At 46.9% G+C, this 26,993-nt stretch overlaps 1 protein-coding gene across 3 annotated transcripts in view; it reads right to left on the reverse strand.

Moving 5' to 3' along the window:
- lrp8 (low density lipoprotein receptor-related protein 8, apolipoprotein e receptor) overlaps nucleotides 1-26,993 on the reverse strand; it is a 131,282-nt gene that overhangs the window by 2,889 nt on the left and 101,400 nt on the right. For 2 of the 3 annotated variants that reach the window (XM_070887211.1, XM_070887210.1), the window contains 8 exons: nucleotides 26,616-26,843; nucleotides 26,400-26,518; nucleotides 25,195-25,334; nucleotides 23,881-24,022; nucleotides 23,610-23,762; nucleotides 22,606-22,827; nucleotides 20,203-20,271; nucleotides 17,873-18,045 (listed from right to left, as the gene is read on the reverse strand). In XM_070887211.1, coding sequence (XP_070743312.1) covers nucleotides 17,873-18,045; nucleotides 20,203-20,271; nucleotides 22,606-22,827; nucleotides 23,610-23,762; nucleotides 23,881-24,022; nucleotides 25,195-25,334; nucleotides 26,400-26,518; nucleotides 26,616-26,843 — 1,246 coding nt within the window. The remainder of the gene's footprint in view (nucleotides 1-17,872; nucleotides 18,046-20,202; nucleotides 20,272-22,605; nucleotides 22,828-23,609; nucleotides 23,763-23,880; nucleotides 24,023-25,194; nucleotides 25,335-26,399; nucleotides 26,519-26,615; nucleotides 26,844-26,993) is intronic. The other variant, XM_070887212.1, reaches the window with a different exon arrangement.

A 26,993-nucleotide genomic window follows, 5' to 3' on the forward strand; every position in this document is an offset into this window, starting at 1 on the left:
GTCTGCATTGCTTCCCTTTTTTGTGAAAACAGACGCACAATATTCATCGACAACCATACCCACATCTTCCGCCTCCACACACGGATTATCTTTATGGTCTCTACTAGGCCCTACTCTTTCTTTAGTTATCCTCTTGCTCTTAATGTATTTATAAAACATATTTGGGTTTTCCTTGATTTTACTTGCCAACATTTTTTCATGCTCTCTCTTTGCTTTCCTAATTTCCTTTTTAATTTCACCCCTGCACTTTCGATACTCCTCTAGAGATTCTGCAGTATTTAGCCTTCAGAATCTGACATAAGCGTCCCTTTTTTTCCTTTATTCTACCCTGTATGTCCCTTGATATCCGGGGGCTTTAGATTGATTAGTTCCAACCTTTTTAGTCCCACCCTGTTCAGAGAATGGACCAGCAACATTAGTGGACACACCTAATTTTGTTCTAGCGCAAAATAATCTCTAAAGCAAAGTTTTAATTTTATATTAGTTAAGCCCATGACTCACTCCCATGATTTGATTATCCTCAATTATAAATATGACCAAAAAAAGCTTCGACTGTAACTGACCGTCATGTTTAAATTAATAAGAAACCCAGCAGATAGAATCATAGAATGAAACAGCACAGAGCAAGGCCATTCGGCCCATCATGCGTGTGCCGACACTTTGATAGACCTATCCAATTACTCAAGTGCACCCCCACCTCCGCTCTTTACCCATAGCCCTGTAAATGTTTTCCCTTCAAATATTTATCCAATTCCCTTTTGAAAGTTACTACTGAATCTGCTGCTTCTACCACTCTTTCAGGCAATGCATTCCAGATCACAACAACTCCCTGCATGATTTCTTTTAACGTCATGTCATCTTTGGTTCTTTTGCCAATCATCTTAAATCTGTGTCCTCTGGTTACCTTCTGACATTGGAAACAATTTCTCCTTATTTACTCTATCAAAACCCTTCATGATTTTGAATACAACTCCATCAAATCTCCTCTCAACCTTCTCTGCTCCAAGAAGAACAACCCCAGCTTCCCCAAATAACTGAAGTCCTTCATCCCTGACTCCATTCTAGTGAATTCTCTCAGAGGCCTTGACATGTGGCCCTAAAGTGTGGCATCCAGAATTGAACACAATAACCAGCTGAGGCCTAACCAGCGTTTTATAAAGATCAGAGAAACAAATGAATGGTTCTCACTTTACTGTAGGTTAAATTAAATTGTCTCAGAACTAAAGCATCGAGCATGTCTGGTACGTGATGAACGATGCTGAGTTTAGAATTGTTGTAAAAACGGATCGGCATTGGCAACTTTCATCTTGCTGTGCATTAAATTCCCAAGGAGCATAATATCATAAGATCGGCTCTTTCATCTACATTGCTCCCAACAAAAAGAAGCAGGCGCGCAACTTCAGAGAATTAACACTACTTTTTGCTACTCTCAGTAATCAGTGGTATAGAATCATTGAAGTTTATGGCCCGGAAGGAGGCAATTCAACTCATTGGGGCCAAGTTTCGGCCTGAGTTGCTCCTGTTTTTTTGGAGCAACTGGTTTAGAATGGAGTATCTTAGAAATTTGAATTCTCACCATTTAGTTTGCTCCAGTTCAAGTCAGTTAGAACAGTTTCACTTTGGAACAGAATTTTTTTTTCAAAAGGGGGCGTGTCCGGCTACTTACGCCTGTTTACAAAGTTTAGACAGTGAAAACTTACTCCAAACTAACTTAGAATGGAGTAAGTGAAGATTTTTGTACGTTCGAAAAAACTTTGTCTACACTTTAGAAAATCAGGCGTAGGTTACAAATTAGGCGTAGGGAATGGGGGGGGGGGGGGTTTAAAGGGAAGTTTACAAACATTAAACACTTCAGTTTTACAAATAAAGAGCCATCATCAATAATAAATGATAACTACATCAATAAATCAAGCAAAAAAATTAATAAAAAATAAAAAAAATTTAAAAAGTCAATAAATAAAACATTTTCTACTTACTGACTGCAGCACCGGGAGTCCTCCAACAGCGTGCTGGGACGCCCCCCCCCCCCCACCCCACCCCCCAGTGTGTCTCTATCTATCTGTCTGTCAGTGTCTGTGTTTCTGACAGCGAGGGGGAGAAGGGGGTGGGGGGAGGGGGAGAAAGGGGTGGAGGGGGAGAAGGGGGAGAAGGGGGGTGGAGGGGGAGAAGGGGGGGGTGGAGGGGGAGAAGGGGGGGTGGAGGGGGAGAAGGGGGGGTGGAGGGGGAGAAGGTGGGGGTGGAGGGGGAGTGGAGGGGGAGAAGGGGGGTGGAGGGGGAGAAGCGGGGTGAGGTGGAGGATGCCTCCTATAATGATGAGGGTCCGACTCAACGGGATATCTGTCAACATGGAGCTGGATACAGGAGCGAGTCAATCTCTCATGGGCGCTCAACAATTTGAACAACTGTGGCCGCATAAAAGAGACAGACCAAAACTCACAAGGGCCGACACCAAACTAAGGACCTATACCAAAGAAATCGTACCAGTCCTCGGCAGCGCCATGCTCTCTGTCACACACAAAGGGACAGTGAACCGACTTCCCCTGTGGATTGTCCCCGGAGACCCCCCAGCACTGGCAAAACTAAACTGGAAATGGGATGATGTCCATGCCATGTCATTAGAGGAACGGACTTCCTGCTCAACAGTTATAAAGCGATTTGAACATCTCTTTCAGCCAGGTGTGGGCACTTTCAAAGGGGCCAAAGTCAAAATCTACATCACACAGGATGCTAGACCGGTCCATCACAAGGCCAGAGCTGTACCCTATGTGATGAGGGAAAAGATTGAACACGAACTAGACAGGCTTCTGCGGGAAGGCATTATATTACCTGTGAAATTTAGCGACTGGGCAAGTCCCATCGTCCCAGTCATGAAGCCTGATGGATCCATACAAATCTGTGGGGACTACAAATCTACCATAAACAGAGTCTCCCTACAGGACCAGTACCCGCTGCCCAGAGCAGAGGACTTATTTGCCACATTGGCTGGAGGCAAACTTCTCTCAAAATTAGACCTCACATCTGCGTATATGACGCAAGAATTGACCGAGGAATCCAAGCTACTCACCACCATCAACACACATCGAGGCCTTTTCATGTACAATCGATGCCTATTCAGCATCAGGTCGGCAGCTGCCATATTCCAGCGCAACATGGAGAGTCTGCTCAAGTCCATCCCGGGGACGGTTGTATTTCAAGACGACATACTCATCACGGGCAGGGACACCGACTCCCATCTCCGCAATTTGGAGGAAGTACTAAAGCATTTGGATCGGGTAGGCCTTCGAGTCAAGAAATCCAAGTGTCTGTTTCTTGCACCCGAGGTTGAATTTTTGGGCAGAAGATAGCCGCTGATGGAATCTGCCCAACAGAGTCCAAAACAGAAGCAATTCGCCTGGCACCCAGGCCCCGGAATGTCTCAGAGCTGCGCGCCTTTCTCGGGCTACTCAATTACTTTGGGAACTTTATGCAGAACTTAAGCACGCTGCTGGAGCCTCTCCACGTGCTACTCAGGAAGGGGTGCGATTGGTTTTGGGAGGATGCCCAGAAACGCGCCTTCAATAAGGCACGCAACCTTCTGTGTTCCAACAGTGTTTTGACTTTCTTTGACCCAGGTTAAAAAGCTAGTTCTCACATGCGATGCGTCAGCGTATGGGGTCGGGTGCGTTTTGCAACATGTCAATAGTGCGGGCAAATTACAACCCACAGCTTATGTCTCCAGGTCACTTTCGTGGGCGGAGCGCGGGTACGGAATGGTAGAGAAGGAGGCGCTCGCGTGCGTGTATGGTGTCAAAAAGATGCACCAATACCTTTTCGGGGCCAAGTTCTCGTTAGAAACTGACCACCAGCCCCTCACGTCCCTCCTGTCCGAGAGCAAGGCAATAAACGGCAACGTCTCGGCGCGAATTCAACGGTGGGCACTCATGCTGGCGTCCTAGACTATACCATAAGGCACAGACCAGACACAGACAACTGTGCCGACGCGCTCAGCAGGCTACCCCTGGCGACCACGGAAGGATCTGACGAACAGGACTGTGAGATAGTCATGGCAATCAATGCCTTTGAGTCCACAGGTTCGCCCATGACGGCTCGCCAAATCAGAGCCTGGACGGCCAGCAACCCCACGTTATCCTTCGTAAAAAGATGTGTCCTAACCGGTGACTGGGCAGAGGCTCACGATGCCTGCCCCGAGGAATTAAAACCCTTTCACAGGCGCATGCATGAGCTATCATTACAAGCAGACTGCCTGATGTGGGGCAGCCGAGTAGTCATGCCTCTGTGAGGCAGAGAGACATTTGTCCAGGAGCTCCACCGCGAGCACCCGGGGATCGTTCTCATGAAGGCCATAGCCAGATCCCACGTCTGGTGGCCTGGTATTGACGTGGACTTGGAGCTCTGCGTCCGAAGGTGCACCATTTGTGCCCATCTCAGCAATGCCCCCAGGGAGGCTCCACTGAGCCCCTGGCCCTAGCCTACCAAACCGTGGTCGCGGGTGCACGCAGACTATGCGGGCCCATTCATGGGCAAAATGTTCCTCGTAGTTGTAGATGCATTTTCAAAGTGGATCGAATGCACCATTTTAAACTCAAGCACAACCTCCACGACTGTGGAGAGCCTCGCAACCATGTTTGCAACGCACGGAATCCCTGACATATTAGTCAGTGACAATGGTCCATGCTTCACCAGCGCATAATTCCAAGACTTTATAATTGACCACGGCATAAATCACGTCAAGACGGCACCGTTCAAGCCGGCCTCCAACGGCTAGTCGGAGAGAGCAGTGCAAATCATTAAACAAGGCATGCTTAAAATCCAAGGTCCCACGCTGCAGGGTCACCTGTCGCGACTGCTGTTGGCATACAGATCTCGTCCACACTCACTGACTGGGATCCCCCCTGCGCAACTGTTGATGAAAAGGACTTTAAAAACAAGGCTCTCATTAATCCTCCCAGACATGCACAAAATCGTTGAGGCAAAGCGCCGTAAGCTGACTGAGTACCATGACAGAAATTCGAGGGGGAGATGGAATGAGATAGGGGACAAAGTGTTTGTACTAAACTATGGCAGGGGTCCCAAATGGCTTGCAGGGACAGTAACGGGCAAGAAAGGAAACAGGCTACTGGTAGTACAAATGGACAATGGCAAAACCTGCCGGAGGCATGTCAAAAGCAGATTTACCAACAGCACTGCGGAACCAGAGGCAGACTACAATGTGGAACTCACACCACACCTGGTGGACAGACAGAGGGAACAACCCGAGGAAAGGGCAATCCCAACAGACAGCCCAGGCGAGTCAACAACAATCACACCAATCGAAACAGACAGCCCAGGCGAGATACCAGCAACCACACCCAAAGAAAAACAGACACCAAGGCAAACAACTGAACCACAACTCAGACGCTCCACGCGAGAGCGTAGACCACCTGAGAGACTGAACCTATAAAGACAATAAGACCTTGGGGGAGGGTGATGTCGTGTATCTTACATTATTATATATAACTGCATTCCAATATGCTATACATGACTGAAAAAAGATATGACCTGTAACCACCAGCATACCTTACCACCAGGGGTGCACTTGCAAGAGACAGGTATATAAGCACAGGTCTCAGGCAAGTGCAGCATTCCAGAGCTGTGAAATAAAGGTGCAGGTCCAGAGTGACCTTGACTTCACTACATGCCTCATGTTACTGAGGGGACAGGACTTTACAATCTCGGCTGACAACTCAGTGCTGTGCAAGTGCTGCACTGTTGGAGGTGCAATAAAAATTAAAATTTCAGAACAGAAAAAAAGTGTCTAATAATAACACTGAACAAAAAGGCACTGTAAATATTGCAGGAAAGCATATGAAGATTATTTAAGAGCTCCTTCATGCATGGAGCTTCTCGTGATCACAATCCAAATGGGTGCACAAGGATAAAAAAGCAAACCTGACACAAACAGAATTGCACTAGGTGATTATCTGAACACTTTTGCATCAGATCTGGGGCCTTGAGGCTAACACACAAAAGCAATGCAAGTACCTTTCTCACTAAAACAAGAATAATGTGAAACTGCAGGCCCAAAGGATATTGGCAGAGAGCCAGCTCACTTCATTTAGTGCTCCCTCTGTTCCAGCTGTGCACCTGCTTTCTACTGAATCAGCCCTCTTGTTCCGAATAATGGGGAAGACATGGTGCAGCCTTCCCTTATAGGCGGGTATCATGAGCACGAGACCAATTTGGCAAGTTGCTTCTGAGGATAACCTTTTCATACACTTACAAGTGTCAGCAATTGTAAATAGAGGACCACATGCTGCATTGTAATTCTAACTTTTGGCAGATTTTGACGCCGGTATACTGACCCAATCATGGAAGCCCACAGTTTGTCTCAATACAACATGGGTGACTCCCTGTGCAGAGTGTAGAATTCTAAACTGTGGCTTCACTCCTTATGTGCTAAAGCGCTTCTTGTTTTTCCCCACCTTCTATATTTGCTAAATGTCAGTTTTGTCATTATCAAAGAAAGGATATATGAGCCTTAGAGAGCGGGATGCAACAAAGATTGATTCCTGGGCTTGGAGAGCTGTGCTATGAGGAGCAATCGAGTAGAATGGGCCTATATTATCTGGAGTTTAGAAGAATGAGTGGTGATCTCATTCAAATGTATAAAATTCTTAAAAGGCTTGACAGTGTAGATGCTGAGAGGACGTCAAGGAGGCGGAGTGGGACGTTGGTGAGGCCTACAAGAGGCCCAGCAGTCGGAGGGAGCAGCGGGACGTCGAGGAGGTGGAGCGGGACGTTGGTGAGGCCTACAAGAGGCCCAGCAGTCGGAGGGAGCAGCGGGACGTCGAGGAGGTGGAGCGGGACGTTGGTGAGGCCTACAAGAGGCCCAGCAGTCGGAGGGAGCAGCGGGACGTCGAGGAGGTGGAGCGGGACGTTGGTGAGGCCTACAAGAGGCCCAGCAGTCGGAGGGAGTAGCGGGACGTCGAGGAGGTGGAGCGGGACGTTGGTGAGGCCTACAAGAGGCCCAGCAGTCGGAGGGAGCAGCGGGACGTCGAGGAGGTGGAGCGGGACGTTGGTGAGGCCTACAAGAGGCCCAGCAGTCGGAGGGAGCAGCGGGACGTCGAGGAGGTGGAGCGGGACGTTGGTGAGGCCTACAAGAGGCCCAGCAGTCGGAGGGAGCAGCGGGACGTCGAGGAGGTGGAGCGGGACGTTGGTGAGGCGTGGCTGGTGCAGCTGCAGCGGGGAGGCAAAAAAAAAGTAGAAGGAAATCGAAAGGTGATGTCACAGCGAAGGGGGTAAATGATTGGCAAGTAGTTTTTCTTCTTCTTTTCTATATCAGTAAGTAACATTTAGCATTGTTGTTGCCAATTTAAGTTTATCTAAGGGTTAAGTCATGGCAGGAGAGCTCGGAAACGTGTTATGCTCCTCCTGTACTATGTGCGAAGTCAGGGACGCTTCTGGTGTCCCTGACGACTACGTGTGCGGGAAGTGCATCCGCCTGCAGCTCCTGACGGACCGCATTGCGGCACTGGAGCTGCTGGTGGATGAACTCTGGAGCATCCACGATGCTGAGAATGACGTGAATAGCACGTTTAGTGAGTTGGTCCTACCGGAGGTAAAGGGTACACAGCTAGATAAGGAATGGATGACCAACAGGAAGAGCAGTGCAAGGAAGGTAGTGCAGGGGTCCCCTCTGGGCATCCCCCTGCAAAACAGATACACTGCTTTGAGTACTGTTGAGCGGGATGACTCATCAGGGGAGGGCAGTAGCAGCCAAGTTCATGGCACCATGGGTGGCTCTGCTGCACAGGAGGGCAAGAATAAGAGTGGGAGAGCTATAGTGATAGGGGATTCAATTGTAAGGGAAATAGATAGACATTTCTGCGGACGCAACAGAGGCTCCAGGATGGTATGTTGCCTCCGTGGTGCAAAGGTCAAGATTGTCTCGGAGCAGGTGCAGGGCAGGTCGTGGTGCATATAGGTAAAAAAACGGGATAAGGTCCTGAAAGACGAATTTAGGGAGCTAGGAGCTAAATTAAAAAGTAGGACCTCAAAATTAGTAATCTCAGGATTGCTACCAGTAGCACGTGCTAGTCAGAGTAGGAATCGCAGGATAGCTCAGATGAATACGTGGCTTGAGGAGTGGTGCACAAGGTAGGGATTCAAATTCCTGGGACATTGGAACCGGTTCTGGGGGAGGGAGGACCAGTACAAACTGGACGGTCTGCACCTGGGCAGGACTGGAACCAATGTCCTAGGGGGAGTGTTTGCTAGTGCTGTTGGGGAGGAGTTAAACTAATATGGCAGGGGGGTGGGAACCTATGCAGGGAGACAGAGGGAAATAGAATGGGCACAGAAGCAAAAGATAGAAAGAAGAAAAGTAAAAGTGGAGGGCAGAGAAACCCAAGGCAAAAGGCAAAAAGCAAAAAGGGCCACATTACACCAAAATTCTAAAAGGGCAAAGTGTGTTAGAAAGACAAGCCTGAAGGCTCTGTGCCTCAATGCGAGGAGTATTCGGAATAAGGTGGACGAATAAACTGTGCAGATAGCAGTTAACGGGTATGATGTAATTGGTATCACGGAGACATCGCTCCAGGGTGACCAAGGATGGGAACTCAACATCCAGGGATATTCAACATTTAGGAAGGATAGACAGAAAGGAAAAAGAGGCAGGATGGCATTGCTGGTTAAAGAGGAAATTAATGCAATAGTAAGAAAGGACATTAGCTTGGATGGTGTGGAATCGGTATGGGTGGAGCTACGGAATACCAAGGGGCAGAAAACACTAGTGGGAGTTGTGTACAGACCACCAAAGAGTAGTAATAACATTGGGGACAGCATCAAACAAGAAATTAGGGATGAATGCAATAAAGGTACAGCAGTTATCATGGGTGACTTTAATCTATGTACTGATTGGGCTAATCAAACTGGTAGCAATGCGGTGGAGGAGGATTTCCTGGAGTGTATTAGGGATGGTTTTCCAGACCAATGTGTCGAGGAACCAACTAGAGAGCTGGCGATCCTAGACTGGGTGGTGTGTAATGAGAAGGGACTAATTAGCAATCTTGTTGTGCGAGGCCCCTTGGGGAAGAGTGACCATAACATGGTAGAATTCTTTATTAAGATGGAGAGTGACACAGTTAATTCAGAAACTAGGGTCCTGAACTTAAGGAAAGGTAACTTCGATGGTTTGAGGCGTGAATTGGCTAGAATAGACTGGCAAATGATACTTAAAGGTTTGACGGTGGATAGGCAATGGCAAACATTTAAAGATCACATGGATGAACTTCAGCAATTGTACGTCCCTGTCTGGAGTAAAATTTAAATGGGGAAGATGGTTCAATCGTGGCTAACAAGGGAAATTAAGGATAGTGTTAAATCCAAGGAAGAGGCATATAAATTGGCCAGAAAAAGCAACAAACCTGAGGACTGGGAGAAATTTAGAATTCAGCAGAGGAGGACAAAGGGTTTAATTAAGAGGGGGAAAATAGAATATGAGAAGAAGCTTGCTGGGAACATAAAAACTGACTGCAAAAGCTTCTATGGATATGTGAAGAGAAAAAGATTAGTGAAGACAAACATAGGTCCCTTGCAGTCGGATTCAGGTGAATTTATAATGGGGAACAAAGAAATGGCAGACCAGTTGAACAAATACTTTGGTTCTGTCTTCACGAAGGAAGACACAAATAACCTTCCGGAAGTACTAGGGGACCGAGTGTCTAGTGAGAAGGAGGAACTGAAGGATATCCTTATTAGGCGGGAAATTGTGTTAGGGAAATTGACGGGATTGAAGGCTGATAAATCCTCGGGGCCTGATAGTCTGCATCCCAGAGTACTTAAGGAAATGGTCCTCGAAATAGTGGCTGCATTGGTGATGATTTTCCAACAGTCTATCGATTCTGGATCAGTTCCTATGGACTGGAGGGTAGCTGATGTAACACCACTTTTGAAAAGGGAGGGAGAGAGAAAACAGGTAATTATAGACCAGTTAGCCTGACATCAGTAGGAGGGAAAATGTTGGAATCAATTATTAAGGATGAAATAGCTGCGCATTTGGAAAGCAGTGACAGAATCGGTCCAAGTCAGTATGAATTTATGGAGGGGAAATCATGCTTGACAAATCTTCTGGAATTTTTTTGAGGAAGTAATTAGTAGAGTGGACAAGGGAGAACCAGTGGATGTGGTGTATTTGGACTTTCAAAAGGCTTTTGACAAGGTCCCACACAAGAGATTGGTGTGCAAAATCAAAGCACATGGTATTGGGGGTAATATACTGACGTGGATAGAGAACTGGTTGGCAGACAGGAAGCAGAGAGTCGGGATAAACGGGTCCTTTTCAAAATGGCAGGCTGTGACTAGTGGAGTGCCGCAGGGCTCAGTGCTGGGACCCCAGCTCTTTACAATATACATCAATGATTTGGATGAAGGAATTGAGTGTAATATCTCCAAGTTTGCAGATGACACTAAACTGGGTGGCGGTGTGAGCTGTGAGGGGGACACTAGGAGGCTGCAGGATGACTTGGACAGGTTAGGTGAGTGGGCAAATGAATGGCAGATGCAGTATAATGTGGATAAATGTGAGGTTATCCACTTTGGGGGCAAAAACATAAAGACAGAATATTATCTGAATGGCGGCAGATTAGGAAAAGGGAAGGTGCAACGAGACCTGGGTGTCATGGTTCATCAGTCATTGAAAGTTGGCATACAGGTACAGCAGGCAGTGAAGGCGGCAAATGGTATGTTGGCCTTCATAGCTAGGGGATTTGAGTATCGGAGCAGGGAGGTCTTACTGCAGTTGTACAAGTCCTTGGTGAGGCCTCACCTGGAATATTGTGTTCAGTTTTGGTCTCCTAATCTGAGGAAGGACGTTCTTGCTATTGAGGGAGTGCAGCGAAGGTTCACCAGATTGATTCCCGGGATGGCAGGACTGACATATGAGGACAGACTCGATCAAGTGGGCCTTTATACATTGGAGTTTAAAGGATGAGAGCGGATCTCATAGAAACATAAAAGATTCTGACGGGACAGGACAGGTTAGATGCGGGTAGAATGTTCCCGATGTTTGGGAAGTCCAGAACCAGGGGACAGTCTTAGGATAAGTGGTAAGCCATTTAGGACTGAGATGAGGAGAAATTTCTTCACTCAGAGAGTTGTTAACCTGTGGAATTCCCTGCTGTAGAGAATTGTTGATGCCAGTTCATTGGATATATTCAAGAGGGAGTTAGATTATGGCCCTTACGGCTAAGGGGATCAAGGAGTATCGAGAGAAAGCAGGAAAGGGGTACTGAGGGAATGATCAGTCATGATCTTATTGAATGGTGGTGTAGGGCTCGAAGGGCCAAATGGCCTACTCCTGCACCTATTTTCTGTTTCTATGTTGTTTCCCTTGGCTGGTGAGTCTACAACTAGGGGGCATAGTTTCAAGATAAGTAGTCGGCCATTTATGATTGAGATGAGGAGAAATTTCTTCACTCAAAGGGTTGTGGATCTTTGGTTCCAGAGGGCTGTCAGCACAATAGGCAGTCCCTCGAAATCGAGGAAGACTTGCTTCCACTCTAAAAGTGAGTTCTTAGGTGACTGAACAGTTCAATACGGGAATTACAATCTCTGTCACAGGTAAGACAGACAGTGGTTGAGGGAAAGGGTGGGTGGGACTGGTTTGCTACATGCTCTTTCCGTTGCCTGCGCTTGTTTTCTGCATGCTCGCGGCGACGAGACTTGAGGTGGACCTGGATGCACTTTCTCCACTTAGGGCAGTTTTTGGCCAGGGACTCCCGGGTGTCGGTGAGAATGTTGCATTTTATCAAGGAGGCTTTGAGGGTGTCCTTGAAACATTTCCTCTGCCCACCTGGGGCTCGTTTGCCGTGTAGGAGTTCCGAGTAGAGCGCTTGCTTTGGGAGTCTTGTGTCAGGCATGCGAACAATGTGGCCCGCCCAACGGAGCTGGTCGAGTGTGGTCAGTGCTTCGATGCTGGGGATGTTGGTCTGATCGAGGATGCTAACGTTGGTGCGTCTGTCTCCCAAGAGATTTGCAGGATCCTCCTCAACCGTCTTCTCCCTGTGGCTGAGGAGCTCCTTCCGGAGTCACAGTGCGGATTTCGTCCACTACGGGGCACGACGGTGCGACAGCTGCAAGAAAATTGCAGGGAACAGCACCAACCCTTGTACATGGCCTTCTTTGACCGTACAAAAAGCCTTTAACACTGTCAACCGCGCGGGACTATGGACCATCTTCCTCCATTTCGGCTGCCTCCAAAAGTTTGACACCATCCTCCGCCTGCTCCACGATGACATGCAAGCCGTGATCCTGATCAACAGATCCATCCCATACCCAATTCACGCCTGGACCGGGGTCAGGCAGGGCTGCATCATTGTGCCAACTCTCTTCTCGATCTTCCTCGCTGCCATGCTCCACCTCACACTCAACAAGCTCCCCGCTGGAGTGGAACTAAATTACAGAACCAGTGGGAACCTGTTCAATCTTCGCCGTCTCCAGGCCAGATCCAAGACTGTCCCAACCTCAGTCGTCAAGCTACAGTACGCGGACGGCGCCTGCGTCTGCGCACATTCAGAGACTGAACTCCAAATCATAGTCAACATCTTCACTGAGGCATACAAAAGCATGGGCCTTACACTAAACATCTATAAGACAAAGGTCCTCCACCAACCTGACCTCACCACTCAGCACTTGTCCCCCCAGTCGTCAAGATCCATGACGCGGCCCTGGACAACGTGGACCACTTTCCATACCTTGGGAGCCTATTATCAGCAAGGGCAGACGTCAACAACGAGGTTCAACACCGCTTCCAGTGCACAAGAGGGCTGTAGATGCTCAGTCGTCAAATATATTCAAGATTGAGATCGATAGATTTTTGGGCACTACGGCAATCAAAGGATACGGGGATAGGGCGGGAAAGTGGAGTTGATGTAGAAGTTCACCCATGATTTTATTGAATGGCGGAGCAGGCTCAAGAGGCCGTGTGGCCTACTCCTGCTCCTATTTCTTATTTTCTTAAAGGCACCACAGCATTGGTTTCTGGTGTTACCATACAACTCAAAGAGCATAACTTTTGTATGTTTCTCCTGAAAAAGGACAGCTTTTTGTAGAAGTTAGCAACTAGCCGAACGGGTGGGTGAAAATCTGGCTAGCAGCTGAAATTTAAAGGAATGTGCCCATTTAACAGTGGCTGTATGAGGGAGAGAATATCGGCCCAGAAATTCCTCTCGAGGTCTTCCAGCGGGCAATTGCCTCCTCGCTGTAGATTTTTTACGAAAGTACCTGGTGATCTTGGAGGCGCCCTGGATTGCGGTGGGGAGGCCTTCTCTTCCCGCGCTGCGAAGTGCGCTCCCATCCGGAGGGTTCCCACGCAGAAGATGCAGTCACGTGTGACTGCTCAGCCAATCAGGTAAGTATTTCACAGGTTCCCATTAATAGCACTGAGACTTGCGTATCTACGAGTTCTCAGTGCTATTAATGGGAACAAAACCAAACACACAAAATAATAAAAAATAGACCACGCATATTTAAAATTAATTGAAATTAAAGTTATGTCTTGAAAATAATATTTTCCCGATTTTTAAAAAAGTTTTTTTTAATTAAGGATAAAAATAAACTTACCATAGTGGGGAGGGTTTCTAACAATAAAATATGATTATAATTTAATTTTATAGTGTTTTTATATGTTTTAAAGCACTTGCGCCTGTAAAAGTAGGCTATGCACCTGCTTTTATCAGGCGCAAGTTTTTTGAGGACATTTGCTGGGCAAGATATGGGTAAATCCCGCAATCTTGCCCTTGCAAATGTCCTCGCTCCCGACATGTCTACGATCTGTCAAGCTGGAGCTTGACAGATCGGAATAGCCGGTTATCAGCGCATGCGCATTGCGTGCTGAAAACCGTCTTTTCCGATGCCTTCCCGGGTCCGTAGAAACTCCGTACGGGCCCGGGACGTCGGAATTTCTATCCTATTATCTTAGCCTTTATAAAAGTTCAAAATTGATTTTAAATATTAAGAACATTACAGGCTGAGGGAAAGGAAGGAAATTCCAAGTTAAACTGAAGCCAAAAGAAACCCAAATGTGGAGACACAAAGGAATGTGTGGGGCAGAAACCCTTGTTTGATGGCTGGAAAAGGCAACTTGCTGTTCCATGAGGTGGGTGGGAAGAAGTTTCCCTTATTTGGCACACGTGTGACCCCTCCCATGAGACAGCAATGAACCAAGCTCAGAGTTCGGCACTGTACAATGATCTGTATTCTTGTGAATCCTGCTACAAGTTAAAGGCTAGGTCAAGATCACAGAATCATAGAATAGTACAGCACAAAAGGAGGCCATTTGGCCCATCAAGTTTGTGCCAGCTCTTTCGAAGAGCAATCCAGTTAGTTCTCTATCCCTGCAATATTTTTCCTTCAAGTATTTATCCAATTCACTTAGAAAGACTACTACTGAATTTATTTTCACCAACCTATCAGGCAGTGCATTCCAAATCCTAATCACTCGTTGGGTAAAAACATTTTTCCTTGTGTCGTCTCTGGTTCTTTTGCCAATCACCTTAAATTTGTGCCCTCTGATTATCGACCCTTCGGCCAATAGAAACAGTTGCTCCTTATTTACTCTATGAAAACTCATGATTTTGAATACCTCTATCAAATATTCTCTCAACCTCCTCTTCTCTAAGGAGATCAACCTCAGCCTCTCCATATAACTGAAATCCCTCCTCCCTGGAACCATTCCCGTAAATCTCTTCTGTATTCTCTCCAAAGCTTTCACGTCCTTGCTAAAGTGTGGTTTCCAGAATTGGTCACAATACTCCAGCTGGGGCTGAATTAGTGTTTTATATAGGTTTATAACTTCCTGGCTTTTGCACTCTATGCCTCTATTTATAAAGCTCAGGATCCCATATGCTTTATTAACTGCTTTGTTAACCTGCCCTGCCCCCTTCAAAGATTTGTGCACAAACACTCCCAGGTCTCTCTCTTCTTGCACCCCCTTTAAATTGTACCATTTTGCTTGTATTATCTCTCCTCATTCTTCCTACCGAAATGTATCACCTCATATTTTTCGGCATTGAATTTCATCTGCCATATGTCTGCCCATTCCACCAGCCTATGCCCTCTTGAAGTCTATTACTATCTTCCTCACTTCCAAGTTTCGTGTCATCTGCAAATTTCAGAACTGTGCCTGTACCCCCAAGACCAAGTCATTAATGTATATCAAAAAACTGCAGTGGTCCAAGTACTGAATGCCTCATTTCCACAGAGAAAATGCACATTTGGCTGTTGTTTGCTTGATACATGGGTAGGCAGCCTGTGGTGGCTTGGAAGATCTGGTGTTTAATGCAGTAGTGACCTTCATGGCCACAGGAAGGCATGTCCTGAGTGGGATAAGCTCTTTGAAGCTCCCTTTGTGGTGAAAGCATCAATGACAGGTCTCCTCTGAGAGGCCTAGGAAAGAAAGTCTCACCCTCAGCCAGACTGCACCACCAACAGAACCTCGCTCACCCTCAGCCGGACTCTGTACCAGTGAACCTCGCTCACCCTCAGCCGGACTCTGTACCAGTGAACCTCGCTCACCCTCAGCCAGACTCTGTACCAGTGAACCTTACTCACCCTCAGCCAGACTCTGTACCAGTGAACCTCGCTCACCCTCAGCCGGACTCTGTACCAGTGAACCTCGCTCACCCTCAGCCGGACTCTGTACCAGTGAACCTTACTCACCCTCAGCCGGACTCTGTACCAGTGAACCTTACTCACCCTCAGCCGGACTCTGTACCAGTGAACCTTGCTCACCCTCAGCCGGACTCTGTACCAGTGAACCTCGCTCATCCTCAGCCGGACTCTGTACCAGTGAACCTCGCTCACCCTCAGCTGGACTCTGTACCAGTGAACCTCGCTCACCCTCAGCCGGACTCTGTACCAGTGAACCTCGCTCACCCTCAGCCGGACTCTGTACCAGTGAACCTTACTCACCCTCAGCCGGACTCTGTACCAGTGAACCTTACTCACCCTCAGCCAGACTCTGTACCAGTGAACCTCGCTCACCCTCAGCCGGACTCTGTACCAGTGAACCTCGCTCACCCTCAGCCGGACTCTGTACCAGTGAACCTTACTCACCCTCAGCCGGACTCTGTACCAGTGAACCTCGCTCACCCTCAGCCGGACTCTGTACCAGTGAACCTTACTCACCCTCAGCCAGACTCTGTACCAGTGAACCTCGCTCACCCTCAGCCGGACTCTGTACCAGTGAACCTCGCTCACCCTCAGCCGGACTCTGTACCAGTGAACCTCGCTCACCCTCAGCCGGACTCTGTACCAGTGAACCTCGCTCACCCTCAGCCGGACTCTGTACCAGTGAACCTCGCTCATCCTCAGCCGGACTCTGTACCAGTGAACCTCGCTCACCCTCAGCCGGACTCTGTACCAGTGAACCTCGCTCACCCTCAGCCGGACTCTGTACCAGTGAACCTCGCTCACCCTCAGCCGGACTCTGTACCAGTGAATCTCACTCACCCTCAGCCGGACTCTGTACCAATGAACCTCGCTCACCCTCAGCCGGACTCTGTACCAGTGAATCTCACTCACCCTCAGTCAGACTCTGCACCACCAACTGAACCTCGTAGCTTCTAAATCTACAGAAGTCATGCTCAGGTTTTAGACCTCTGCCGGGAAGGGGGTGGGGGAAGAAAGAGAGAGAGAGCGACACGGGTGGGAGGTGAGAGACCACGAGAGACACGGGGGAAAGGGGTGGGAGGGGGAAGAGAGAGATACGGGGGTGGGAAAAGAAAGGCATGAGGGGGGAGAAGAGAAAGACATGGCGGGTTGCGGGGGAAGAGAAAGACAAGGGGGGGGAAGAGAGAGACATGGGCGGGGGAGAAAGAGAGATACACGGGGGTGGGGGGGGAAGAGAGAGCCACGGGCGTTGGGGGGAAGAGACACACATGGGGAGTGGGGGGGGGGGCAGAAAGAGATGGGGGGGGAGAGAGAGGGGAAGCAGGAGAGAGAGGGAACTCAAGGAAAACGTATCACGTTCAACCAAACCCCTTTAAACCCACACCCGATTTCTCGGAAAGCGTGTGTGATAAGGGACATTGTTGGAGTGGATGAAATACAGAGGTCACGACACTGTAATTATTTACTCCATACCCAATAAACCTGGTAACAATCCGTGACCCACTCACAATACCCATCTATGGCGCGGGGGGGTAAGGTCAGGAACTTGGGCTGTGGGGTGGGGGGTGGGTAAGGAACTTGAGCTGGGGAGACATGAACTTGGGCTTGGGGGCTGGCAGTGTCAGGAACTTCGGCTGTGGGAGGTATGCACTTGGGCTGGGATGGGGTCAGGAACTTGGGAGGCTTTTGCTGGGTTGGAGGAGCTCTATCCCCTCTGGGTTCTGAAGTCAGAATGGCTCAAATTACACTTTGCAAAGTCACTCAGAACTTGGGCTGGGTGGTTCCAATTACACATTCCAGAGAAACTTCTGGGTGTGGCTTATCTGCCAAGGACACCAATCAGCAATCAGGTCATGTGATAATGGAGAGCCAACCAGAGCATTTTCACAGTGCAAATAACTGAATCCAATATTAAATGACTCAGAAGGCATATCAAGATCATTACTTCAAAAGTAAAAAAAGCTACACAGACGCCACTCGCCTGCACTTCAACCACCTTTCGATTTGAAATCAAATTCTAAAAGCTTAAAGTGCCCGTGAACAGCTTAGTGTGCCAACATACTTGTAACTTACATTGGTAGCCCTCTCATTAGATCAAAAATATTAACAGCAAAATACTGCTGGTTTGCAGAAGGACCCACTGTCCAATCGCAGGGCTCAGTGAGTTAAGAAATCTATTTATTGCAATACCTGACAGGTGTTCAACAGGAGAGGAAACACTTACTGCAGGGTACACGTGTCCAATCTGCCCATTTCTCCCAATGTGCGTCTCCTCCACTTCCTCTTCTTCTGTAGTTTTCCTATAGACCGGATTATCAAAGTTCATACTCTTCGTGTTCTTCTTTCTCCAGTTCCTCCAGATCAAGAACCCTCCCAGGCAGACTAAACCAATGATCACTGGAAAGAGTAACGAAAAATACCAGCTCTTAGTTAATCAAGATAAACAAACACAATACAATCATTTATCAACCAAAAGACAGCAGAGAGAGACTGACCCTTCAAACACTGTACACACTGTCTTAGCGTTTAATATGGGATTAATCAGCCAATGATAATGTAACATGTGAAGAAAATAAACACAATTCAAATCTAGGAGGAATCACTGTGCTCAAGGCAAATAACTGGTTCAGTCTAACTACTTTGACTAATTGAAAGCAAAAATCTAATTTACACAAAATGGTTATACAGGTGCTCTCTGAATTAGACACAATCCTTTCACCTCCGTGACCTTGGTTGGGGGAGGGGGTACAGCTGGGATGGGGGGAGAAAAAGAGAGTCAGGGATAAAAGAGGCCCACCAGGAGTTCTCACAAAAGGAGCTGTAAAAAAAATTATCTTGGCCTCTTCTGGCATGTCGCCACCTCCCACTGTGGTTCGACTGTCAGGTTGCGCACAGTGCGGAACTCCCCAACTTCACATTAAAATCACATCGCAAGCATCGGTATCATTAGGCAATGACTTCTGAATTTAAAGTAGGCCCTGCCTGCCTGTAATGGGAGTCTCAGCCTAATTGAAAGTCGCAGAAAATGAAATGGCATCGGGCAGGAGCAGAGTGACCTCAGGCCAGTAAACAAACTTGGCCTAATCTTAACCCCTCCCTCGCACCATTCTCGCTGGGCGAGGGGCCACAGTTACATCATAGGTTGCAAAGTTCAACATCAGAGGTACAGTTTTCACCTCACTATTTTCCCCATATATAGGCACCCATTATCACACTATCCATTTGAAATTTGGTTATTTGAAATGTTTTGATCAATTGCACATGGTAGAAAGTTGTTCCATGTTGCCATGACAACCTCAGGACTCTGTACTGCCATGGCATCATAAGAATATGTATATCCAGAAATGTGTCATCATTGCATATCCTCCACCTCAAGAGTGACAACGCACTAGCAGAGTGCTCCCAACTTGGTCAAGGCTGTTTCAGGTATCCGGCTACAGTGCACTATGGAGTTATGGGACACAAATTGGTGCTCACGATTCCCCACATAACCTTACTTTCCGATAGCATTCCCTTGCATGCTTCTCGTCCATCAGAAAAAACCTGAAGAATAGCTTTGCATGGAATTTGCAGCACAGAAACAGGCCATTCGGCCCAATTGCTCTGTGTCGCTGCTTATGCTCAACTCAAGCCTCCTCCAACACCACTTTATCTAACCCTATCGACATAGCCTTATATTTCTTTCTGCCTCATGTACTTATCTAGCTTCCCCTTAAATGCTTCACCCTGGGCTCTAATTGTATGATATCTGGCCTTTGGCCACCTGCAGAAAAGAGTGTTTGAAGACCAGGCCCTCAAATCTACCACCAAACTCATGGTCTACAGGGCTGTAGTAATACCCGCCCTCCTGTATGGGTCTGAGGCATGGACGATGTACAGAAGGCACCTCAAGTCACTGGAGATATATCATCAACGATGTCTCTGCAAGATCCTGCAAATCTCCTGGGAGGACAGGCGCACCAACATCAGCGTCCTCAAGCAGGCTAACATCCCCAGTATTGAAGCACTGACCACACTCGATCAGCTTCGCTGGGCAGGCCACATAGTACGCATGCTAGATACGAGACTCCCAAAGCAATTGCTCTATGCGAAGCTCCTTGATAGTAAACAAGCCAAAGGAAGGCAGCAGAAACGTTACAAGGACACCCTCAAAGCCTTCCTGGTAAAGTGCGACATCACCACTGACACCTGGGAGACCCTGGCCGAAGACCGCCCGAGGTGGAGAAAGTCCATCTGGGAGGGCGTTGAGCTATTTGAGTCTCGACGCAAGGAGCGTGAAGAGGCCAAGCGCAGGCAGGCAGGCAGCCCCACCGACCCCTTCTCTCAACGAATGTCTGTCCCATCTGTAACAGGGTCTGTGGCTCTCTTATCGGACTGTTCAGCCATCAAAGAACTCACTTAGGGAGTGGAAGCTAGTCTTCCTCGATTCCGAGGGACTGCCTATGATGATGAGTTGATGTGTCCAAAATTGAAAGTGTTCCATTCCTCTGCATTGATACAAAAATCATACACAGGTATATTCAAACAGGAAGGCCAATTTCATCAGTCACCTACCGATTGGAATGACAATCCCCACAATGGCATTAGTCGAACTTGACTTCTTGCTGTCTTGCTGGTTGTCTGCTGCAGAAAGATAGAACACCGGATTTATGTTACTAGCTAGTGCTCTAAAGTTAGAGCATTCTGCTGTGAACAAAAGGGGTCAGAGAGTCTAGTAAGAAGGAGGAACTGAGGGAAATCCTTATTAGTTGGAAAATTGTGTTGGGGAAATTGATGGGATTGAAAGCCGATAAATCCCCAGGGCCTGATGGTCTGCATCCCAGAGTACTTAAGGAGGTGGCCTTGGAAATAGCGGATGCATTGACAGTTATTTTCCAACATTCCATTGACTCTGGATCAGTTCCTATGGAGTGGAGGGTAGCCAATGTAACCCCACTTTTTAAAAAAGGAGGGAGAGAGAAAACAGGGAATTATAGACCGGTCAGCCTGACATCGGTAGTGGGTAAAATGATGGAATCAATTATTAAGGATGTCATAGCAGCGCATTTGGAAAGAGGTGACATGATAGGTCCAAGTCAGCATGGATTTGTGAAAGGGAAATCATGCTTGACAAATCTTCTGGAATTTTTTGAGGATGCTTCCAGTAGAGTGGACAAGGGAGAACCAGTTGATGTGGTGTATTTGGACTTTCAGAAGGCTTTCGACAAGGTCCCACACAAGAGATTAATGGGATTGGGGGTAGTGTGCTGACGTGGATTGAGAACTGGTTGGCAGACAGGAAGCAAAGAGTAGGAGTAAATGGGTACTTTTCAGAATGGCAGGCAGTGACTAGTGGGGTACCGCAAGGTTCTGTGCTGGGGCCCCAGCTGTTTACATTGTACATTAATGATTTGGACGAGGGGATTAAATGTAGTAGCTCCAAATTTGCGGATGACACTAAGTTGGGTGGCAGTGTGAGCTGCGAGGAGGATGCTATGAGGCTGCAGAATGGCTTGGATAGGTTAGGTGAGTGGGAAAATGCATGGCAGATGAAGTATAATGTGGATAAAATGTGAGGTTATCCACTTTGATGGTTAAAAACAGAGAGACAGACTATTATCTGAATGGTGCCAGATTAGGAAAAGGGGAGGTGCAACGAGACCTGGGTGTCATGGTACATCAGTCATTGAAGGTTGGCATGCAGGTACAGCAGGTGGTTAAGAAAGCAAATGGCATGTTGGCCTTCATAGCGAAGGGATTTGAGTACAGGGGCAAGGAGGTGTTACTACAGTTGTACAGAGCCTTGGTGAGGCCACACCTGGAGTATTGTGTACAGTTTTGGTCTCCTAACTTGAGGAAGGACATTCTTGCTATTGAGGGAGTGCAGCGAAGGTTCACCAGACTGATTTCTGGGATGGCGGGACTGACACATCAAGAAAGACTGGGTCAACTGGGCTTGTATTCACTGGAGTTCAGAAGAATGAGGGGGGATGTCATAGAAACGTTTAAAATTTTGACAGGTCTAGACGGGTTAGATGCAGGAAGAATGTTCCCAATGTTGGGGAAGTCCAGAACCAGGGGTCACAGTCTAAGGATAAGGGGTAAGCCATTTAGGACCGAGATGAGGAGAAACTTCTTTACCCAGAGAGTGGTGAACCTGTGGAATTCTCTACCACAGAAAGTTGTTGAGGCCAATTCACTAAATATATTCAAAAAGGAGTTAGATGTAGTCCTTACTACTAGGGGGATCAAGGGGTATGTCGAGAAAGCAGGAATGGGGTACTGAAGTTGCATGTTCAGCCATGAACTAATTGAATGGCGGTGCAGGCTCGAAGGGCCGAATAGCCTACTCCTGCACCTATTTTCTATGTTTCTAACAAACAGTGCAGCGTGAGGAACAAGAGAGCCCAGGCCCAAGATGGAGAGGTGGGGGGGGGGGGGCTCATTTTGGAAATCCTAGGTGAATACCCATCCTGTAGAGAGTCGGAGAGGAGAAGAGCGGCTAGGTGACAACAAGCTTGGATTTTAAAAGCCCAGTTTTGTATACTGCAGGAAGATTGAGGGAGGTAAACTGCTCGGGTTTTGAAGTATGGGGGAGGAATAAAAGAGCTGAGCAACCAAAAGTCATGTAAGAAGGGAGGGAAAGATGGGAAGATAAGATAAACGTCAAGACATTGATTAATGGAATGTGATAGTGGAGTAGAGAGAGGGAAAGCAAGAGTGGCAACCGTCACATGACACTGGAGCATCCTTGAGAGGCGGTGATGTTACTACTCCAAGTAATGTTGCAATATGATTACTTTAGGCCATCAAAAAAGGAATGGAATACCAGTCACCCACAGCCTGCCCTTGGCCACATCCTATCTGCCTGCTCCGGGTTGCATGGTGGAGGCTCGGAACAAGTCAACTGCCTCTCCTTGGCAGTGGGGTATGTGTTGCAATAATACATTAGGAAGAGTTTTGCATTACAGGACTCACATAGCTGTGAGGAGCTGTTAATATGAATCGAATTGTCTTCATCAGTGTTGCCGGCATCGATGGGGAAGAGCCGCCGTGGGTCTCCCGTAGTGATACCGATCAGAACCAGTGCAGCAGCTGTGGTGGTTGTATCGACAGGGAGCCCTGTACTGGAGGAAGCTGTGCTAGGCGTTGGAGTTGGGTTGCCACTGGTCACCGAGGGGACAGTCGGAAGCTCTCCAGCTGTTTTGAAAAGAAAACACACAGAACCAGGGACTATGAAACTGCAGCCTGAACGTTAAAGAGTTTAAAGTGATCTAACTGCACAAGGTGCCAATACCCCTGGTCCAGATAGAAGGGCTGGATTTGCAAGAGACATGAATTACATAGAATATACGGTACAGAAACAGCCCACTCGGCCCAACTGCTCCATGCCAGCATTTATGCTCCACATGAGCCTCCTCCCACTCCTCTTCATCTAACCCTATCGACAGATCCTTCTATTCCTTTCTTCCTCATGTAATTATCTAGCTTCCTCTTAAATGCATCTATGCTGGTCACCTCCACTGCTCCTGGTGATAGCAAGTTCCACATTCCAACCAATCTTTGGGAAAGAAGTTTTGCCTGAATTCCCTATTGGATTTATTAGTGACTATCTTATATTTATGGTCCACATTTTGGTCTCGTACGCAAGTAGAGACATCTTCTCTACGTCTACCCTATCAAACTCTTGCATAACCGTAAAGATTTCTATCAGGTCACCCGTCAGCAATGTTTCCTTTAAGCTGCGTAGTGCTCCAAGGATCCTGCACAGCTGGCTTTTCAATGTAAACACCATGCTTCACGTTATTCTGAAAGGGCATTAAAGGGGCTGCGAAGCCCCAAAATATTTTACAGGGAACATTGTCACTCAGTCTTCTCTTTTCTGGAGAAAAGAGCCACAGCCTATGAAGAAATTTTGTCTTTGAAGAACTGAAAAAATCTCTGAACCATTAAAAATTCAGAAGCAGAAAGGACACACATACCTCTGTAACACTTTCTCATATCGTGACCAAGTTCCATGTTGTCAGGACAAACACAGGTGTATCTTGGAGAGTGGGTGCCGATTTGGGGAGCAGGTAAGCACAGGTACTGGCATCCTCCGTTTGGTGTAACACCATGCGCACAAAAGTTTACAACTATTTAAAGAAAAAAATACTTTCAGGTTTAAAATCTGGACAAACGCACAGAAAAAAGGCTCAATAAATAAGTGCATGTTTCAGAATTAGACTGTAAGCAGATCCTGACGGGAGTTACCTTTGGGCTGTTTTAGTTCATGGAGAATGACAATATCATGTAGATTATTCAGATTATTTGCGAGTGACATCACATCTGCCCCAGTCAGTCTATTTGCACAGTAAATAGTATCATGCTCACTGTCAGTCCAGTAAATCTTGTCCTATATCAGTAAAATAAAATAATAATATACAATGTAAACAGTTAAAAGAAAAGGTTGTAAGGGGTGAACATCAAATGTGTTTGAATAGTGAGGTTTTGTTAACACTACTCATATACTGCTGCACTTGCAACCTGCGACTCTTAGTGTTGGCTCCCACTCACTGCTCGCTTGTCAAACTTCAAACACCGGCGTTATGGCGCTGGAATGTTTTGGTTGTTACTTTCTCTTTAATGTTGAAGGCTTACACCTCATAGATCTGACAGGGTCAGGGTTAGGACACAGGCCAAGTTCTAATTTGAAACCTTGTAGTGTACTTGTGATGATGCAGTTTTCAACCACACCATGTTCAGCTCTCACTCACTATGTTTTTAGCACTGCTCAAGTACTGCGCTTGGCCACAGTGTCAGAGGTTTAAATTGTAACTTGGTCTGTGCCAGTCATATTTATGAAATGTTGCTATTTCATATTCAGGCAAAAGCAACAGAAAAAAAAAACATGGTTGTTACATCAAAAACCAGCGGTGCAACACCAAATGTGATTTAAACAGTGTTTAGGAGGTGATCCCAGAACCACATCACTCCTAGCGCATGATTTGGAATCAATACACCAAATTCTACTCTATAATGGAGTTCTCCAAGGCTAGAGTGTACGAAGGAAAAAGGAACACATTGAGGCACTAGAAAATGCCCTTAGGTTAGGGACAGGAAAAGATGGAGAGTGAGGAAGGAAATAGGGTAAGCCAGGGGTCCCGTTTCTCATTGCTGTTCAAGTGTCACTTACTGGAAAGTGCAACGAGGTAGATGCTGGAGGAGGACAGGATTGGGCTAGACTGTGATGTTCCCGTTTGGATAAAGTATTGTAGAGTGGTCAACAATTACCCAAGAATGAGTCAGTGTTTCAGGGGGCGGGTAATGGGCAGAGAAAACAAAGTCTGGACCCAGGTAAGCACCATGCCTCATCTCCACTGGGATTAAATCTTGTCTACTCCAGTTGCATAAGAACTGCTTAGAATGTGAATGTAGCTTAGCTCACTGTGACCTCGCAGAAAATGACAACATACAAAGAAACTCCCACACAAGCACACAAAGTTTTGATACTGAATGAAACTAAGAAATTGTGCATTTTGCAATTACTTTGGCATCAACTACAACACTCCCAGATTCAGGCCTTACCTCAAACACTGTGAGTGCAGAAGGGTGACCTAGGTACTCTTCCGACAACAGTAATCTTTTCCTGTTCCCACCATTCAGGTCAATGCTGGACAGCTCATGCAGTTTGGAGTCAACCCAATACAGGCGCTGGTTCAGTAAATCTACAATCAGATACAACCCTTGAGTCACTGCAGGCTCCTCAACTCCTTCCACCAGGTACTACATGCTCTCAAATCCTGTCAAAACTAGTCTAAATCCAAAACTAACACACATTGGGGGGGAATTTTAACTTCTGGTTATAGTGCAAAAAGGGCGATATTGGACCGGCTGCCCATTAAACACCCCGCCTGATTTTCCTTCCATTGAGTTTATCAATATGTCTCAAGGATAGTCAGACCAACTCCAATTTAGTCTAACTTAGTTTACTCTCTGCAAGTCTAAGAATTATTGCAAAGCATTCAAATATCAGAGAACCAAATAAAAAAAATTAGGAAATTAGGAGTAAGAAGGGTAGGTCAGCTGGATTTTTATTCAAACCGATCATTTACTTGTGGAATGGTGCTTCAGCATTACCAGACTGCACTCTCCAGCTGGGAGCAAAACCACCGGCTGGAGATAGCAGATTTCTCAGGAAGGCCTTTGAAGTGGACAATGCAAAGATCGAGAAAGCTGGGCTGAACGGGGTCAATCGTCAGCCACTAGACGCGGACACCACTGAATAACCAAATGGAATGACTGAGGATCAGATAAGGTAGAGAGAGAGAAACTATTTCCGCTGGTTGGGGATTCTAGGACTAGGGGGCATAGTCTAAAAATTAGAGCCAGAGGCAATTTAATGCATTCCTGCAGATAGAAGGGATTGAAGGATATGGTTAGCGGGCAGATTGGTGGGAAAGTGATTGGTTTGTTCAGTCAACTGATCTGTTCCAGCTCTTTAAAATGCTTACATTCTTATGAACAGCCCCTTATCCTTTATCTTATGTACATAGTTCTCCTTGACTAATGGAGGTCTGTAGCTGTGTTATTCAACTAAGCATTAGTTGTTTATGGCAGATGTATTACATTTATCTTGGTCTTTTATATATCTGCAGCACAATATTTGTGTTCACATTAAGAAAATTCTTTAAATAAAAAGGTAGAAAAATATGCCGTGTTCTGTTTTGCTTCCCCACCCCAATCTACACCAATTTTACGAAGATGTAATACATTGCTATAACATCACTTACCTAAAGTGATTCCATTTGGCCATTCAATGTTGTCCGTGACTAGTAGCTGCCGATTGACCCCATTCAGCCCAGCTTTCTCGATCTTTGCAGGGTCACCCCAGTCAGACCAATACATGAATCTAATTAAACAGGACCAAAAGCATGTGAGAGACTGGTAGCAAGACACCGCCCAAATCAATAACACTGCATTCTGCAAGAAGTATGATCAGTACTTACCCTCGTATTGGGTCAACCGAGATGGCTCTGGGCTTCTCGAGCTCAGTATTGATAAGGGTCTTTCTTTTGCTTCCATCTGCAGTCGCCATGGAGATAGACCTGGTGCCAGAGTCCGTCCAGTATATGTTTTGGTGAACCCAATCTATTGCCAGGCACTCGGGAGTGTGGAGGTCATGCTCGATCAGTTGTATATGCTGGCTTGGATCACTGGCTTTATCCAAAGGGGCACTGCATCACAGATCATGGAACACGTGTTTAGTTCAATGCTACAATACTGTCCAAGTTAACCCAAGAGTTGTATTTGTGCCCTATTTGTAAACCATTTCCAAATATGTAATCAATCAAGGTGAGCAATTAAGATCATTCCAGATGTCGAGA

This window comes from Pristiophorus japonicus, chromosome 8 (genome assembly GCF_044704955.1).
Source record: "Pristiophorus japonicus isolate sPriJap1 chromosome 8, sPriJap1.hap1, whole genome shotgun sequence".
Lineage (NCBI taxonomy): Eukaryota > Metazoa > Chordata > Chondrichthyes > Pristiophoridae > Pristiophorus > Pristiophorus japonicus.